General features: G+C 44.4%; 1 protein-coding gene across 2 annotated transcripts; it reads right to left on the minus strand.

The window, feature by feature from the left end:
- Positions 1–2,291: 2,291 nt before the first annotated feature.
- Positions 2,292–9,390, minus strand: SDR42E1 (short chain dehydrogenase/reductase family 42E, member 1). 2 transcript variants are annotated; one of them, XM_039225002.1, is made up of 3 exons: positions 9,338–9,390; positions 4,450–4,543; positions 2,292–3,619 (listed from the first exon to the last, which is right to left on the minus strand). In XM_039225002.1, exons 2-3 carry the CDS (start codon positions 4,515–4,517, stop codon positions 2,509–2,511), a joined length of 1,179 nt encoding a protein of 392 aa, XP_039080933.1. In that variant the 5' UTR covers positions 4,518–4,543; positions 9,338–9,390; the 3' UTR covers positions 2,292–2,508. The 2 variants fall into 2 exon arrangements, with proteins under 2 accessions (XP_039080933.1, XP_039080867.1); XM_039224936.1 differs by lacking the exon at positions 9,338–9,390 and adding an exon at positions 8,809–8,891.
- Between the last annotated feature and the right edge of the window lie 8,669 nt (positions 9,391–18,059).

The following is an 18,059-nucleotide window of genomic DNA, read 5'->3' on the forward strand; positions in this document are numbered from 1 at the left end:
CTAAGAAGTGTCTATCATTCTTTTCAAGGACTTCATTGAAAACATGTTTTGAAAGTCTGTGATGCCTTTCGAGGACACTGGATAGGTGTTTTACTGAACGTATCCACTCTATCCGTGGCCTTCTTGGGTGGGCACACCCTGCCGTTAGGGGGATGTAAGTGAGCACGGAAGCCCACCCTGCAGCTCCTGGACTTGATGTAGGTGCTCATACAAGTTAACTCTAGCCTGAAGCAAAAGCTTCTTAAAACAGAAAAGACTCCGAAAACACTTTACCAAAAATGCTCACTACCACCACCTCATATTTGTGTTTTAATTTATATATGAAAGTACTTTCACAACATCTTATGCTCACAACAAACCCTGTGAGGTGGGTGGGTGGGTTTGTAGAAAAGGCAAATACAGGTCATTCCTATTTCCCAAGTGAGGAAACAGGCTTCAATCGCTTGGTAAAGGCCACACAAAATATTCATGGTTGCAGGTTTCCTGGTAGCAGACTGGGTACTTTTTCCCAAAACATCCAGGCAGCATTTACCAGGGACTATTCATCTAGCATCTTCTTTCTACAAATAATCTCAAGACGACTTGAACACAACCTTCTGCAGCAATCTCTCTGCCTTATGCCTTAATATTGGCTTCTCTGAAACTGGAATCATGTCTTCTCTCCACGTTGGTTCCTACGCAACTGTACAACTTGAATGTCTTCCCCAGCTGTCCTCAAGAATGGCTGGACAATAACAACACTGTTCAAAACGTTCCTCACTGGGGGCGCCTGGGTGGCTTAGTCGGTTAAGCATCCGACTTTCGCTTAGGTCATGATCTCGTGGTTCGTGGGTTCGAGCCCCGCATCGGGCTCTGTGCTGCCAGCTCAGGGCCTGGAGCCTGTTTCGGAGTCTGTGACTTCCTCTCTCTCTGACCCTCCCCTGCTCATGCTGTCTCTCTCTCCTAGAAATAAAATAAAAACATTAAAAAAAAAATTCCTCACTGGAAATTGCCTTCAGAGTACCACACCTCTTCCCAGAAGAAAACCAGTCTATTAGTTCAGAGTTATGTTTCATTTTTAAATTACAAATAGCATCATTAGCTTGATCATCTTCCTTAATCAGAGTTTTAGCTGTTTCCTAAAAGTTAATCTATGCTCAGAGACCAAAACTTTACAAACACTGAGCAGATGCAAACGTGCCTGTTACAGGCTCTGAGGGGCTTTCCACAAGGACATTCCAGAAAGATTAATAGCAATAGCACCCACTGAACAGAACTCTCTTGAGGAAGAAAACCCTCATAAGGAATGTATAGCAACAATATTAATTATAATAATGACTTGTGTGCATTGAGTGGCACTTTATATATCTTGTCTAATTTAATCCTTAAAAGAGTCCTATGAGGTAAGACAAAGTATAAAGTATTAAGATGTTTTAATTGTTTTTTTGATTGTTTTAATGTTTATTTACTTTTGAGAGAGAGAGAGACAGAGTATGAGTGGAAGAGGGGCAGAGAAAGAGAGAGGGATACACAGAATTGCAAGCTGGATCCAGGATCTGAGCTATCAGCACAGAGCCTGATGCGGGGCTCAAACCCACGAACCATGAGATCATGACCTGAGCCGAAGTCGGATGCATATCCAACTGAGCCACCCGGGAGCCCCAAGATGTTTTAATTGTTGAGCTTGAACACGCTTTCTTAATTGATAGCTGCTTTTAAGCCAACTTCTATTTGTTTAAAAATCAAACTTTACCATGTGGTCACAAAGGTGTAACACCCCTATATCATATAGAGCAAAAAGCAATTCCTAAAAACTACAGGAATGAACAGCTAATGCTTCTCAAAAGCTACCACTTCCTCAAGAGGGTTGGGCTGTAGGGATCTGACCCAGTTTGGTGTTTTTCACACACTTTCAAGCCTGTTAGTGTTTTGCCACTCCTGTATCAGTGCGCATTTTAGTCTATTTTAAGTGGATAGAGACAGAACGGGACAGAAATAAGTACATTTTTGGCTTCTGAGAAACTCAAGACATTTCCAATCTTCTTCATCTGGAGCTCTCTGACTCCAAAATGACTTATATTGTACCCATCAAAAGGAGAAAGACACAAGAAACTCTCTCTCAAATTTATCTTTGCTTCTTTTTTTCTCCTATCATGGTTTAGTGCAAGAAGGTAAGAAATAAAGACTTCATCCAAGAATCTATTCTTTTTCTTTAAGTTTATGTATTTATTGGGGGGGAGTGCTGAGAGAGAGAAGGAGACAGTCCCAAGCAGTCTCCCTGCTGCTCAATCTCACAAACCGTGAGATCACGACCTGAGCTGAGATTAAGAGTGGACTAAGTCACCCAAGAGCCCCTCCAAGAATCTATTCATAAGTAGCAATTTGCGGAGCCAAATTTTGCTACCAGATATCTATTTGTATCTGTCTATCCAGATATTGATATAGATATATTTAGATCAAGATAAATCAAACCTGTGTTTTATGAGAACCATCTCAGCAAGCATGATCAGCTCCATGTTTCTAGCTCCTTCAGAGTGACAGAGCCACAGGAGAAGGCAGCCATATGAGAACCACTATGGCCAAGAGGAAGACCATCAGCCCATCCCAAACAAGACCAGAGTCATGACCCCCAGGCCCCCTGCCATGACCATGGGCTTTAAACCAGGCGACTACTTCCTGGAGGTCAAATGGCTGAGCCTCATAGCCCAGCTCCTTCTTGGCCTTCTCTAGACTAAAGTAGTGTGTGACGCCAGTTTTGTAAACTTCTGTGCGGGTGAGGAAGGGCTGGAAGTTGTAGACTCGGCCTAAAATGAAGTGAGCCATTTCTGTCAGGAAAGCAAAACAGTAGATGAGGGTCAACGGCAGGCGGATGGATGGGAACCTGTAGCCCAGACCCTCAACCAGCGGCCGGAGGAACTCGAAGTTGTTCACGGGTCTGCCGTCCGAAATGAAGTAGGGCTGCCCAGAGGCAACGTGGCCCTTGGCAGCTGTCAGGGCCTCTGAGGCCAGAATGTGAGCCTGGACCAAGTTATCCACGTGGACAAATTCAACCAGGCTCCCGGGATCCCCGTACACAAACTGGAACAGACCCCTCTCAATGTAGCTCACTATCCTGGGAAGGTGCCTTTGTTCTCCGGGCCCATAGATGCCAGCCGGCCTCAGAGCACAGGTTCTCAAAACACCGTCCCTTCTTACCAGGGTGGTGCCATTGGCCTCCAGCACTTTCTTCTCCGCGATAGATTTGGTCCGGGAGTAGTGATCAGGATGGAGGTGAAGAGGTAGGTAAGGCAGAGATTCATCTCCGTTTCTGATAACTTGACCTCCAAAGATGACATTGAAAGTGCTAGTGTAAACTAACCTTGGCACCCCCCTCCTCCTGCAAACCTGGAGGATGTGCTCTGTGCCCCGGACGTTGACTTCTTCAATCAGGCTGCGGTTCAGCTGCTCCCGCCCCGACATGCCGTAAGAGGCGATATGGAACACACACGTGATGTCTGCATCCTGGAAGGCTTTCTCCACGTCACAGAGGTGGCGGATGTCTCCGTGTATAAACCTGACTCCTTCTGGCATGGAATGAGCAGGGCTGCTGATGTCAAATAGAATCACATGGAATCCTTTCTGGTTCAGAGCACAGCCTAGGCTGAAATGAGGAACAGGAAGTTGGGATGAATTGTGACTAAGCTATGCCTGACAAAACATGCATAAAATAATTTACCAATCAATGTGGGGCTGATCCACATCTTCTGGGCTTATCCTGAGTCCCCTCACTTTACATGTTCATTGTGCAACAATTACTTATTGTAAGCGCACAAATATTCAAAACTGAGGATCCACACATCTCCTTGCTTTATCTTCTCATTTGGATGGTGGCATCTACAGGTTTCATTTTTCCCTTCTGTTCTAGAACCCACCATCCATTCTTTGGGATATTTATGAATGATAACAGAGCTGCGAAAGAATAACTTATTATTTTGGGGTACCTGGGTGGCTCAGGCACTTGAGCATCTGCCTCCTGGTTTCGGTTCAGGTTGTGAGCTCATGGTTTGTGGGTTCAAGCCCAGCACTGGGCTCTGTGCTGACAGCGTGGAGCCTGTTAGAGATTCTCTCTCTCTCTCTCTCTCTCTCTCTCTCTCTCTCTGAGTCCCTCCCCTGCTCGCTCTCTGACCATCTTTCAAAAATAAATAAATAAACATTTTAAAAATAACTATTATTTTAAAACGTTTTGGGTGGGTGCATCATCTCCCCCTCCCCAAGTTAATGCCTTTACAAAGAATTTTTCTTAAAGTAGAATATATCTGTAGTTCTGAATTTCAATGTCTGAGCAGTGGGCAACCTAGTTCATTTCTGGTTTAACACCATTCAAACGAGTAGAAGTCTACACTGTATTCATGTCAGAGTTGAAAGCTGTAGTTTTTTCCAGCAACTACCAATAAAATAATTCCACGGACGTTGTTTTATCAATGCACTGACCGGAAACCAAAATAGCCACCTCCGCCTGTAATAAGGACCGTTTCTTTTGGAGATTTTTTGGGGTCCATAGGTGGCTGTCAGGAGCTCACTGTACCTGTAAGAAAGAGACGCAACAATGTTATTGATCCCTCCGAGCCTACTGGGGCATCAAAAAACGGGAGCTGATAATGATCTTGCAGGCTTATGAAGACTCAGCAAAATGCCCGGCAGAGGACACACACTCCATGACGTCATTTCTCACATTTCCTTTTCTTGAAGCGCTAATTGTCGGGGGATTAGCTGTTCCATTATTTTTCCACATACCAAGGTCACAGCTCTCACAAGCACAGCGTTCTTGACGAGTTCTTCTGGGTAACCATACTAAGTACGTGAGATTGCCAGGAAAGCTAACCCGTCCACCACGCAGAGAGAGAGCAGCTGGTGTGACAGCTACAGAGGCTGCTTCTAAACACAGTGCGTGTCGGTCACTGATGTTTCAACCCAGACTTCTTCCCTTTGTCTCCGTGACGTGGCTGCAATCTCCCTCCCTGACTTCAGCTGGCACTTTCCTGCCACTGGCATTCTGCCCTCCGCCCACTGGACTTGAGGTCTGCCCACACCTTCTATTTCACCTTAGTGGGAAGTGCTGTTCCTTGGCCGGCCATGCCTTGCCCAATCTTGAGGTCTGCTTAAATGTCACTTGCTCAGAGAGATGCTTCTCTGACTGTCCTAAGGGGGCGCCTCTTGCATTAAACACTGCCGTGTTTCTTCGTGGCATGTTTCATCACCTAAAATTATCTACCTTTTTTTTTTTTTTTTTTTTAACAAACTATTGCTCTCCTTCCAACAGAATGTGAGTTCCATGAGAACTGAGGCCTTCCGCCGTTTCCACTGACATGTCTTTACCAGAACCTAGAACGTGGCAGGTGTTCAACAAATATTTGTTGAATTTACAGATGATTTTGAACACTAAGAGTCATCACCATGCATGTCAGAGAACACTGGCATTTTCTTTCTTTCTTTTTTTTGAACACCGCCATTTTCATTTAACTTCTCTCCTAAGAAATTTTGGGGGACGCTTGGGTGGCTCAGCAGGTGAAGCATCTGACTCCAAATTTCGGCTCAGGTCATGACCTCTCGATTCCTGAGTCGGAGCCCCGCATCCGGCTCTGTGCTGACAGTGTGGAGCCTGCTTGGGATTCTCTCTCTAAGTAAATAAATAAGCTTACAAAAAAATCTGGGTTATGGAATGAAAACAACACGAAGCTAAATGAGACAGAATTCCTGCATTCTGGAACTTATGATGGAGTGAGGCTTTTGGAAATATCTAAACTACAAGCCAAAAAGGAGAAAACAAGATTGCTGTCAGGCGTAAGTGAGCAAGGTGCCGTGGGAGCGCTGGGTGTGGAGAGAAACTGATTTTGGAAAGCACTTCAGAGAAGCCTTCACTGAGAAGTGGGATCAAAACCGAATCATGCCTACAAGCAGACCGAGGCGTGCTGGGACGAGGCAAGGGGTTAGGACAGGCTGACGGAGCATCATGAACGAACAGAACAGCGACAGGAAAGCCTGTGTTGGGCACGGTGGGTCCACGGCAGCTGGCGTGCAAAGTGAAACTGAAGCCAAAGCCCGTAGCTGGCGACTCGGGCGGGAAAGATGGCCTGGGGTCAGCTTGGAGACACCTCTGAGTTCCTGAAGTGGAACCTGAATTCTATTCTGCAGACAATTGAAAGCCTAAGTAAGTTCACTGAGCAGCCATGCATCATTTGGTCCTTGTGAAAGGTCAAACACTTCCCGGAGGATCTCAAGATTGGGAAAGGCACGGCCGGCCAAGGAATAGCCTGGAAACTGGTAGGAGTCTGGGTAAGAGGTGATGAGGCTGTGCTAGAGGCTTATCAGTGAGGACGCAATGCCAGGGTGCCAGCTGAAATCAAGACAGGTGCCTGGGAGCAACTGAGGCCGCAGTGGGCAGCGCCCAGGCAGAGTCTGAGGGCGCGCCGTCATTAACCCCAGCAGCACACACAGGTTTTGGAAACGTTCTGTGTGGTTAATAGAGTTTTGATTACTAGGATGCCAGATAACAAAGTTTAAGTTATTCTTTTTTTTCTTAATGTTTATGAATTATTTTTTTTGGGGGGGGGGGGACAGAGAGAGCGGGAGACAAAGAATCCAAAGCTCCAAGCTCCAGGCTCCAAGCTGTTAGCAGAGCCCGACATGGAGCTCAAACGAACTGTAAGATCATGACCTGAGCTGCAGGAGGACACTCAACTGACCGAAGCACCAAGGCGCCCCAAGATATTCTTAGTATCTCCACAAGGAATCCCCTCTGAGGGATTCAGAAAACGGACCAGGTCTCAGAGTCCAATAAGAACATTCCAAGAGAAATTCTCCCTAATCTCTTAATTAATTATTCTTTGTTTTTAAAACCGGCCACTCCAGGCCAGTCACAGGACCACAGGCCGGTCATGGCTCGTGTGCACATTAACCACGCCGGGGATGTGCAAGTGCACATTATTCATGCCGCAGAGGACCTGTCAGGTCTAGTCATGCTCCTCCTCCTCATCTTCCACAAGGATCTGAGGCGAGAACTTGTACAACAGATCAGGAGGGTCAGAGGAGAAAGGTGGCAATGAGTAAGGGCAAAGTAATGATGGAGCAAGGCAAAGGGCAGCGAGAAAAAGAAGCCTATCCTCCAGGTGGGTAAAACCTTCACAGATCACCAGCCATTAACATCACCCACCACCCGGAACCGCCTCCTCCCTCCCAGGCTCCCTACATCAGTAAGCACAGAAAAACAAAAAACAAAACAAAACAAAACAAAACAAAAACCAACGCAGTAAACATATTTCCCAGAAAACTGCAACAAACTTCCAAGAACACTAAGCCAGAAGGGAAAAGCAGCGTATACAATTTTTCTTCAACTAGCTGCCTGATGTTTATATTCTTCATGGCTTCTGTTTTATTAATTAGTTACCATCTGATTCCTCCTGGGGCTGGGCACTCAGGCCAATGTTTATAATCACAATTGCTTTAAGGCTCTTTCAAAACCCGGCTTAGTAATTGCTTTCCTCTCGGTGGAGGGGGGAAAGGTCACATCTGACCTGAGCAGTCGTTCTATGAGATATGGGTTAAAGTTAAGTACATGATCCAGAAAAAGGAATCTTAATTACAAAACAGGAAAAAATGAAATTTAAATCCACCTGACCTCTTGATAATACTAAGATGAAGTGAGGGTAATAAAGTTGACATCTCACAGGGAACTTATGAGAAAACTCATAAAAATGACTACCGGTACCGTAGATTTACAAAGACCTAATTAAATGCTAAGGATCAGTAATAAGAACCTTAGATTATGAACACAGTTCCTTCATCCCGTGAGTTCAAGATGATGACGTTACTAACCCTCTGGTATTATAATGTAATATACAAATCTAGGTGCTACTGGAGTCCAGCACAGATAGAATTGAAGACTGCTTTAAGGACGATTAAAATAACTCCAAGTAGTTTAACCCTGGGATGGTGTGTTTTAACTTACTGCCCAGGTACTGCCTAGGGGCAAAAGGTAATTGTGTTCGTACTGGGTTGAGATCAGGAAATCACACTGAGGCTACAGGGTTTAGAAATGGTGCTCTTCAAATTCCATGCATGATCTAAAAATTATTTGTGTTAATATAATGCAGTCAAAGCAATAAAGATGTTTTTAAAGGAGAGTAACCCTGATATAGGTGAAGGGGATGGGAGGTATGCAACCTAAAAGGCCAAACACATTTGCAAAGAAAATTAACTGAGGACATAGCATGAATTGGAAAGTCGATACATTCCTAACAGAGAGCAGCACAGTGGTTACCGGAGACTGGGGGGGTGGAAGAAATGAGGAGACGTTGGTACAAATTTCCAACAATAAGAGAGAGTTCTGGGGATCTAGTATTCAGCGATATACGTGACTACAGTCAACAACACTGTATCATATACCTGAAAGTTGCTAAGAGTAGTTCTTTAAAGTTCTCAGCACACACCCCCCAAAACTAATCATGTGAGGTGTCTAAGATGTTAACACACTTTATTGTGGTTATTTCACAGTATAACAAATCATCACGTTGCAAACCTGAAATTTACAGTGTTAGGTCAATTATCTCAATAAAGCTGGTAGAAGAAAAATAAAAACCCTATGCAGGTTGTACCTGGCTAGACCTAGCTCGTGAAGCCAGGCTTTGCAGGACTCCCCAGCCAGGGGTCTTCACCACGTGTGTCGCCCCCCACCTCCCATGTGGAGACAAGGCCGGTACCTCTGCTATTACTTATTATGTTTTCTTTAAATCTATTTACCCTTTTACAAGAAATTCATCCATTTTAAGTGGGAGCCTCACAGTCCCACTTTACCTGGGAAAGCAGAACCGTCTGTCCTTTTGGAAGGTAATATTTCTAGGAACTGCGAAATGACAGCTAATGATCAAGTCTAGCAAGATACGGATGCCCGGGGGTCAGGTCAGCTGTTAAACACACACACACACACACACACACACACACACACACACACGAAGAAAGGAAAACCCCAGCGCGGGGGTCAGGTCAGCTGTTACACACACACACACACACACACACACACACACACACACACGAAGAAAGGAAAACCCCAGCGCCTAGACAAGCGTGGGACGTCTTCGAGACATTCTAGAAAGCCCCGCTGCGCCCGGCTCCTCGGAATCCGAGGGAGCGCTGGAAAGGGAAGGACGTTCCCATCACCGAGGTGGGCGACACTCACTCCCGCGCCCCTACTACCAGCCGCCCGGCTCGTCCCACCCGGACGCCGCCGCGCGCGGGCTGGGGCCGCGTCGCCTACAGCCGGCTCGGCCCCGGGTCCCCGCGGAGCGGCGGCGGCCCTCCCGACCCCGGCCCGGGGCCCACTCACAGCGGCGGGGGGGAGAGGGCAGCGCACGCAGGCCGCGAGAAGTATGACGGCCCCGGCCCTGCCTGCCAGCCTGCCGCCGCCCCCGCTCCGCGCCGGAGCCGTCGGACCGGGCCGCCCGAAGCCACTTCCGGGCCTCTCTAGGAAGGCGGGAGGTCTCGGCATCTCTATGGTGTGCGGTTCTCTGGACCATCCTCACTGGGCTGGGCCAGGGGGTTCACGCCAGGAATCTCCCTCAGGTCCCAACCCGATTGTTCCAGCCTCGTGGGAGCCCTGTCAGGGTCACACCTACTGCTCTTCCCACCTCCACTGTCTGCTTTTAGACTTCCGCCTCTGTCTTTGTGAACCCACAGTGCTGAGCACAGTGCCTGATAAAGGGGGTGCTCATCTCAGTATTGCTTGGATGGATAGATGGATAATGGATGATGGGTGGATGGATGATGGGTGGATGGATGATGGACGAGGCTCCGTGAAACTACTGAATATTCACTCCCCAGATGTCTTTTTAACTCTCTAGCTCCGAGTTTCCAGATTTATGTATGTCTGTATGTTTTCCTGTGTCCCTGGTTTACCTTATTTTCATCCCCAGTTCCAGGTGTGAGGGAATGGCAGCAAGACACCAGTAGCATCTGCTACACACCAGAATCCTGTAGTGCCGTGCTTCACATTTTTTAAAATTGTTTTTGAAAAGTTTTAATGTTTATTGATTTTTGAGAGAGACAGAGAGACAGAGAGAGAGAGAGAGAGCATGAACAGGGAAGGGGCAGAGAGAGAGGGAGACACAGAATTCAAAGCAGGCTCCAGGTTCTAAGCTGTCAGCACAGAGCCCGACATGGGGCTCGAGTTCATGAACCATGAGATCATGACCTGAGCTGAAGTCGGACGCTTAACTGTCTGAGCCACCCAGACTCCCCTAAATTTTTTTTTATGTTTACTTATTTTTGAAAGAGAGCATGCACGAGTGAGGGGCAGGGAGAATTTTCTAAAGTGGGCTCTGAGCTGACAGCAGACAGCCCGAAGTGGGGCCCAAACTCTTAACCCAGGAGATCATGACCTGAGCCGAAGTCAGATGCTTAACCGACCGAACCGTCCAGGAGCCCCAGTGCTGTGCTTTTTAAGGGTGCTCCATATGGAGGTTGCTGAGGAGTGGATTTCTCTCCAACCCCATCGATTCCCTTGGGCACAGCTCCTGAAGTGGCTTGTGACATGAGCCCTAAGAAATCAGTAGGCGGTGGCCCAAGGAGAAGAAAGGAACATTCCGGGGGAAGAAATTACAGGGCAAAAGCATAGAGTTAGGATTGAATGCCACGTCTGAGGAATAAAGAGGTGCTGGCCACATCTGTGTGGAGAGGAAAAGGGAGACACGGTTCTGGGTACCACTCAGACCAATCAATCTGAAGGGAAAGACCTTTGTCTACATTGGGACTGTCCAGGAGGCCACAACAAGATGGAAGAAGTCTGCAGGTGGGAGAGGGCATGATCCAGACCCCCATATTCCACCCTTTTCTCAGAATTTCTCAGAGAACAGTCTCTTGACTGTTACAGGAGCTTCCTCAGAGCTTTGCTATGGTTTCAGGAAACTGTAGCACCTGAAAACACTGATACACTTTGAGGGTGTCCTTCTGCCCCTTCAGATCATTTCTCCAGGAGGCCATACTTTCAGGGGTGGTGGTTTTCAGACAGTATGTGTGGTGATCAGCTAGGAGGTGTCATAACGCATGTCTCACCTGTAGTATAGTAGTAAGTATGAAGTAATGACTAACTCACCTTGCTAGTTTTTAGGCTTAGAGACAGTATAACAAGAAGGTAAGAAACAGACATTAGAGTCAGAGCAGTGGAGATCTGAAACCTGGCTCTGCACAGAAGAGTCCTGAACTGATGAAATGAGGTGAGATCTGTGTCACCCCCAGACCCCTCCTGGGCAATGTTAGGTGCTCTTGTTATAGATCATCCTCAAGACTACATGTGTAAAACTTGGATGGGAATTTTCATATCTGCATTATTCATGATCACGCCAACAAAGAAGTAATCCAAATATTCATCAGTGGGTGAATGGATAAATAAAATGTGGTGCAACCATGTGAATAGAATATTATTCAGCTGTGAAAAGTGACCAAGTACAGGTCTTTCTGGACTTGCAGTGGGGTTATGTCCTGATAAAGCCATTGTAAGTTGAGAGAGAGTATCGAAAGTCGAAACTGCATTTAATACACCTAACCTGCCGAACATGACAGCTTAGCCTCACCTCCCTTAAATGTGCTCCAAATACTTATGTTAGCCTCTAGTTGGGCAAGATCATCTCACACAAAGCCTATTTTATAATAGTATTGAGCATCTTGTGTAATTTGTCAAATACTGTACTGAAACTGACAAACAGAACTCTTGTATGGGGACAGATGGTTGTGCCTCGGTTGTTCACCCTTGTGATCACGTGGTTGACTGAGAATTTTGGCTCCTGCTGCTGCCTGGCATCAAGAGAGAGGATCATCCAAATACCGGTAGCCTGGGAAAAGATCCCAATGCCCAATTCCCAATTCAAAGCGTGGTTTCTATGGAAGGCCCATGGCTTTGTCACCATCGGAAAGTTGAAAAATCAAAAGTCAAAGCCCTGTAAGTCTGGAGTCAGGGGCCGTCTGTATTGATATGAGCTACAGCATGGATCGACCTAGAAAACATTATGCTCGTGTTTTTACGCCAGTTTCAGACACCAGCCACAAAAGACCACATACCACATGATTTCATTTATGTGAAATGTCCATAGGCAAATCTATAGAGACAGAAAGCCGGTTGGTGGTTGCCAGCAGCTGGGAGGTTTGGGGTGAAATGGGGAGTGACTGCTCATGGGTACAGTGCTCCTTTCTGCGGTGATGGAACATGGTGATGGCTGCACAGTTCTGCGAAAACTAAAAGCCATTGACTTGTATCCTTTAAATGGGTGGATTTTATGATATGTAAATTAGATATCTCAATACAACTGTTACTAAAAACAGATTCACCTACAATAATGTCAGTGTCATTGTAATTGCAGTGTTGTTTGAGTAGGAGAGGGCAGGATGGCCCATCATGCTGAACATGCCCACAGAAGCGTGTCACAGTTGGCAAAACGGATAAAGGTGAAAGTTGAGGGGCCATTGCCTTAGAGAAATAAGCATAATTCTCCTTTCCACCATCTCAATATGATGGCTTTGCCACCCTGACTCCACTTCCACTTTCCTCTTTTTCAGGGCAAGGAGAAAAGAGTACAAAGCAGAAGGAAAAGCGAGGTTTGAATAATAAATGTTTTCCAATTAGCTGCATTGAAAACTGAGAGTCGACTTGTATTAATTTTCATGATCAAATTACTTCATTTTGTCTCTCGTCTAACTGCTAGGGTAATTTTATGCCAGGATTATTTTAGTCGTTCTAATTATGCAGGCATCAATATTTAGTGGGTGTTTACCTAACCCACAGCCTGCCAGAGGTGTTCTTCCCTCAGAGACTGTGGTAGTACAATATAATGTGAATAGGTATGCACAGTATAGAAATGAAGTGTCTTTTATTTCTCACTCCTTGTTTGTAAGGAACATTCAGGTGGTGTTTCTTGAAAGAGCAACGTGTATCCTATTCAGATGCATCTACGAAAGGCAGTACTGTCAGTGCTATGAGTTCATTATATGATACTAAATGCAATTCTTGCACAGATGTTTCATTAGGGATTCAGTTATGCAAGACAAATTTAAATTTACCATTTGTTTAGATTTTCTTTTTTGCAAGGAACCTTTCTTAACTAGTTGCCTTGTATTTGAATTTCTGTCACTAACAATATCACTTACCCCCTTTTCCTTTGGAACCCCTTCTCCTTTGACTAACACTCCTCTATTTATGCTCCTCTCTATCTTTTCCTCCTCTTCCTCTTTACATGGCTTTCACCCCATATTTCCCTCTCTCTTTTTCTCTTCTATCTCTTATAAGGATACCTGTCTGCTGGGAGCCACACTGGCCTCGCTGGACGACAGTCACAGCAAGGAAATGGCAGCGTTTGCATAGCTCCTGCCATGAGAAATGAAATTCTGGTATCTCCTTCTTCTACTACTGGCTCATGTTGGAAATGACCAGGCCTCACAATATTCCAAATCAGACCGATATTCCCCAAACAGATACCTCATAAGGAAAAGCTTATTCCTGCCTCTTCAAATGAGATTTTAGATGAAAGCACTGTGGATGATTGTCAAAAGGCTCTTCCTATGGGCCTTGTAGATCCAAGACTTAGGTAATAAAAGGGGTTAAGAACACAAGAGTTACAGTTGAGCCTGGCCCCAAGACAAAGAGCCTAATTTAGAGTTAAGGAACAGATAAGGGCAGAACTTAAGTTAATACTTATACCTTTTCTAACTGGTGATGTATAGCAAGCAGTCCCTTCCCTAAGGCCTACCTTCCACCAACACCCTCCCTTACGCTGGCGGCTGGGATGAGGATAGATAAGAGTAGCTAAAACATAAACCCAAATACAAAAGCCAACACATTTAGGGCCTCCATGGTGTTTACTCATTCGGCATCAAGTCAAAAACGTTTCCACAAACAGCTTATTAACCAGGTCAGAAACATTCGTCTTCTTGTGAGGCAGACAGAATGACTCCTAGCCTGTCTATATACAACTTCACCTATGTCCTAATCTTAGCGTTATTACCTTAGAACAAATATGTATGTCAGCCTGTTTTTCACTAGGAATACCATGTTATTTCCTTAGTTATAAGGTTTACTCAACCTCGCTATGATTGGAGTAGTTCTACAAGAATACTGTAAAACCTGCTTCTGTACTCTTTCCAAAGCATCTTATCACAAAGAGTTTTCCACTGTAAAAATTCCTTTTTCTGATGTCATGTTATCGTTTGACCTATAAATAAGGACACCAAAGCCTGCCTGGTGATTCGAAAGAATCTCGGGGCTCTCTCACTCTCTCTCGCCAACACCATCCAGCCTTCAGGGACCCCTGGACCGGCTGGAGCGGGTCTCCAGCACCTGTCATTGGATTTAGCATCCATCCTAATCCAGAATGATCTAATCTAAAGATCCTTAGCTTCTTTTCATGAAGATGGTGCCAAGGGCGAAGAAGGAAGCCCCTGCCCCTTCCAAAGCCTAAGCCAAAGCAGAGGCTTTGAAGGCCAAGAAAGCAGTCCTGAAAGACATCCATAGTCACACAAAAAAGTAAATCCGCAGGTCACCCACACTCCAACAGTCTAACACATTGGGTCTCTGAAGACAGCCCAAATATCCTCAAAAGAGTGTCCCAGGGAAACAAGCTCACTGCTATGCCATCATCAAATTCCCCTGACTCCCAAGTCAACCATGAAGAAAACAGAGAACAACAACACACTTGTGTTCATTGTGGATGTCAAGACCAATAAGCCCCAGATCAAACAGGCTGTACAGAAGCTCTGTGACATTGACATGGCCAAGGTCAACACCCTGATCAGGCCCAATGGAGAGAAAAAGGCATATGTTCCACTGGCTTTTGACTATGATGCTTTGGATGTTGCCAACAAAGATAGGATCATGTAAACTGAGTTCAACTGGGAAAATGTAAATATAAATTTTTTTCACCATAAAAAAAGAAAAAATGAAAAAATAAAGATCCTTAACTTAATTACACTGGCAAAGACCGTTTTTTCTCCAATAACATCACATTCACAGGTGCATAGTGCCAGGACATGGACATATTTTTAGAGCCACTATTCACCCTGCTACAGTGACATATATGATTCCTCCACCCCTCCTTGTCTCCCAGGCCCAACTCCCAGGGCATTAAAATTAGGAGGAACTTCACTACAGTTGACTTTACTGCTATACATTTTGTTTTACAAACAGAAAAGAGAAGTTGAATTTCATGCTCAATCCAGAATGGTAGAGAGAAGCAGTGACTGACAAGACACAGAAGGAACTCTGGGAAGGGTAGGTCCCTAGGATCTCAAAGAAACCTAGGCAAGACCGTAGGATCAGGAATTCGAGCCAATATTATCTGGATCCCAACGTCTAGAAAGTTCTAGCTGATACCTGAGTTATCAGAACACAAAATATGATCATACTATATGTTCTCCTTTGTAACTTGCTCTCCTTGATCAAAAAATATTGCAAACATCTTCCCAAGTCATTAAATATTCTTCAACAACATGATTTTTAATGGCCATATAGCAGTCCATCAAATCAAAGTACCATAATTTATATAACAAATCCTTTATGGTTAGCCATTTAGGATGCTTCTATATTTTACATATGATAAATAACACTGAAATGAACAACTTTCTTTATAAATCATCATGCACATCTTTGATTATTTTCAAATGGGCTCATTTTAAATAACCATGAACAATTTTGCAATAGCAATTTCTGCTCATTGTTTTCTTTATGAACTAAAACTTTCCCTTCAGGCAAAAGAAAAAAAATGGAAAAGAAGTTCCTGGAACATCTGGCTTATGGTGTAATTTACTTTTGGTATTCAGCTGTGCTCCCAAATTTTGAAATGTTGTCTTTCTAATAGACTCATCCTTGATTTAATCTCCCTTCTGGAGATACAGATGCAAGTGTGTTTCCTTCTGTGAACTTTCAGCCTGGGGGCCGTGACTATATGAGGGAAGCCCTGCCAAACTGTACATTGGTTGCCTTCAGCCCCTTCTTCTCAATTTGTAAGTCCCAAGAAGGAAGGGACAGAAATGGAAAGAAAGGAGCTTTTGTTGAGACCAAGAAGATTCTTGTGATAATGGCTGCCATTGAAAACTCTGATATGCCAGGCCTTTTACATATACGAGGTACAGGAATCATTATCCCACTGTTGGTGAGAGACTGTGGCTCAGAGCAGAGAGGGCAGTTCACACAGTCGAGTAAATCGCAGAGCTGCATTTTAGAACTTAGCGAATTCAAAGCTACCGTGTTGTCTGTTAGTGAGACTCCTAGGTTTTTGAATTTTGAACACTGGTAAGATTTCAGACCAAAACCTGGGAACACATGTAGGCTTGCCAGATTTTAATTTTGCCAAGTAAGGGCATCAAAACAGAAACAATAACTAAACTGTGATATCCTATCACTACCATTTCATTCCTCAAAAGATATTTTAATGCCAAAAAGAGAGGAAAGCTGTAGTCTCTGAAGGTAATCCTTTAAGTTGAATGAATTCAGCTTATGAAAATCAGTAGATTGTACTTAAGGCTGACCATCAGCTCACCATGGGCCAGGGAAAAGTGGTTACTATCTCTAGACCACATTTAAAAATTGCATCTAGGGGCACCTGGGTGGCTGTCGGTTAAACGTCTGACTCTTGATTTTGGCTCAGGTCATGATCTCCCAGTTCATGAGATTGAACCAGCTGTCAGTGCAGAGCCTGCGTGGAAGTTTCCCTTTCCCTCTCTCTCTGCTTCTCTTCCACTCATGCTCTCACTCTCTCTCTCTCAAAAATAATAAGTAAACTTAAAAAATAATTGCTTCCAGAAGTCATGTTATCATCTGTGCCTTGATGGAATGGTTGCTCTGGCTTGGCTGATTGATATGGAAGGAGATCCATGGCCTTCCTTCTGCTGCAGGAAGAAGCTGGCAAACCATTCATTCAGCCATTGAGGGGCATTCATGCTATTATCCCCCTCTATTCAGGGTAGAATTTTCCCACACTGGTCCTTCCCAAGAGGGCAGAAAGGAAGTGAAGACAGAGACAGAGGCTGTAGGCTAATTTCAAGATGGGGAGAATAAGAAGGGAGAGAGATCTGGATACATAGGCAGAAAGAGTTTTATATATGTTGACTCCTTAATGTATTTGTGAGAAGTAGAACTGTATTAGGTGGAGAACCCTTGTCAGTAAATAAGTGGATAAGTCAAAAAAGAACTCAGGGACCTTTCAAGCTGGCTCTTTATGCATGTTATTGTTTTGATACATGATGTATGGGAGGCAAGGACAATGGGTTAATTGAATGTATGTTAATGTGTGTGTGTTTCACTTTTACATTCTTGACATTGTTTGCTCTTTGCTGTGGTTAGTGCTGAGAAGAGAAAGAAATGAACCCATAAACAAGATCAGAGATAAAAATATCAGGATTTAGCACGCCGCCTCCTGTTGACAGAATCTCTAACTTCTTCCTTAAATCTCATGCGTGTGAAGTTCCATTGTTGTCTCAAGAACAGGGCCCTACACCTTTCTCACATTGGTTCCCAAAAGGCAATCCATTCCTTGCTGCCAATTAGTGATAAAACGTTTACTATTCTGGGGTGCTCTCGAAACACGAGGACAATATGAGAAGTTTCTCACAAAGTTAAATTTATTCAGCAAAAGAAACCACATTTTGTTCTGAGACTGCCCATATTTCTTTAGTGTTAAAGTATCTTTTCTTTTGTGGACTGTTGATAGTTGATTTTTAAGTGCATTTTCACTTGGCAAAGTTAAATAGTGGAGATTCAATGTGTACCTCTCTCCTTTTAAAAAGATTGCACTGATCTGTGAAGTACAAAAGTTGGGAAGTACTGATCTAGGCAATTTTATTATTTGGTTGCAGTCCAATTATTTAGTTACAGCCCCAGAAAAATTATCAGCAAGAATCACATGAAAGATTTTTAAGAAGATTACAGAGGAAGAGTTTTGCAGCATAGCAACTTCTAAACTTAAAGGTAGGATAACACTCTCTATAATGCTAAAATTCAGATTTGGATTTTATCTACAGACACCTTTGATGTCATGGGCATATTGGTGGATTAATTACTCTGAGAAGCA

Source organism: Hyaena hyaena, unplaced genomic scaffold (genome assembly GCF_003009895.1).
Source record: "Hyaena hyaena isolate Hyena2069 unplaced genomic scaffold, ASM300989v1 scaffold_1, whole genome shotgun sequence".
Taxonomy (NCBI): domain Eukaryota; kingdom Metazoa; phylum Chordata; class Mammalia; order Carnivora; family Hyaenidae; genus Hyaena; species Hyaena hyaena.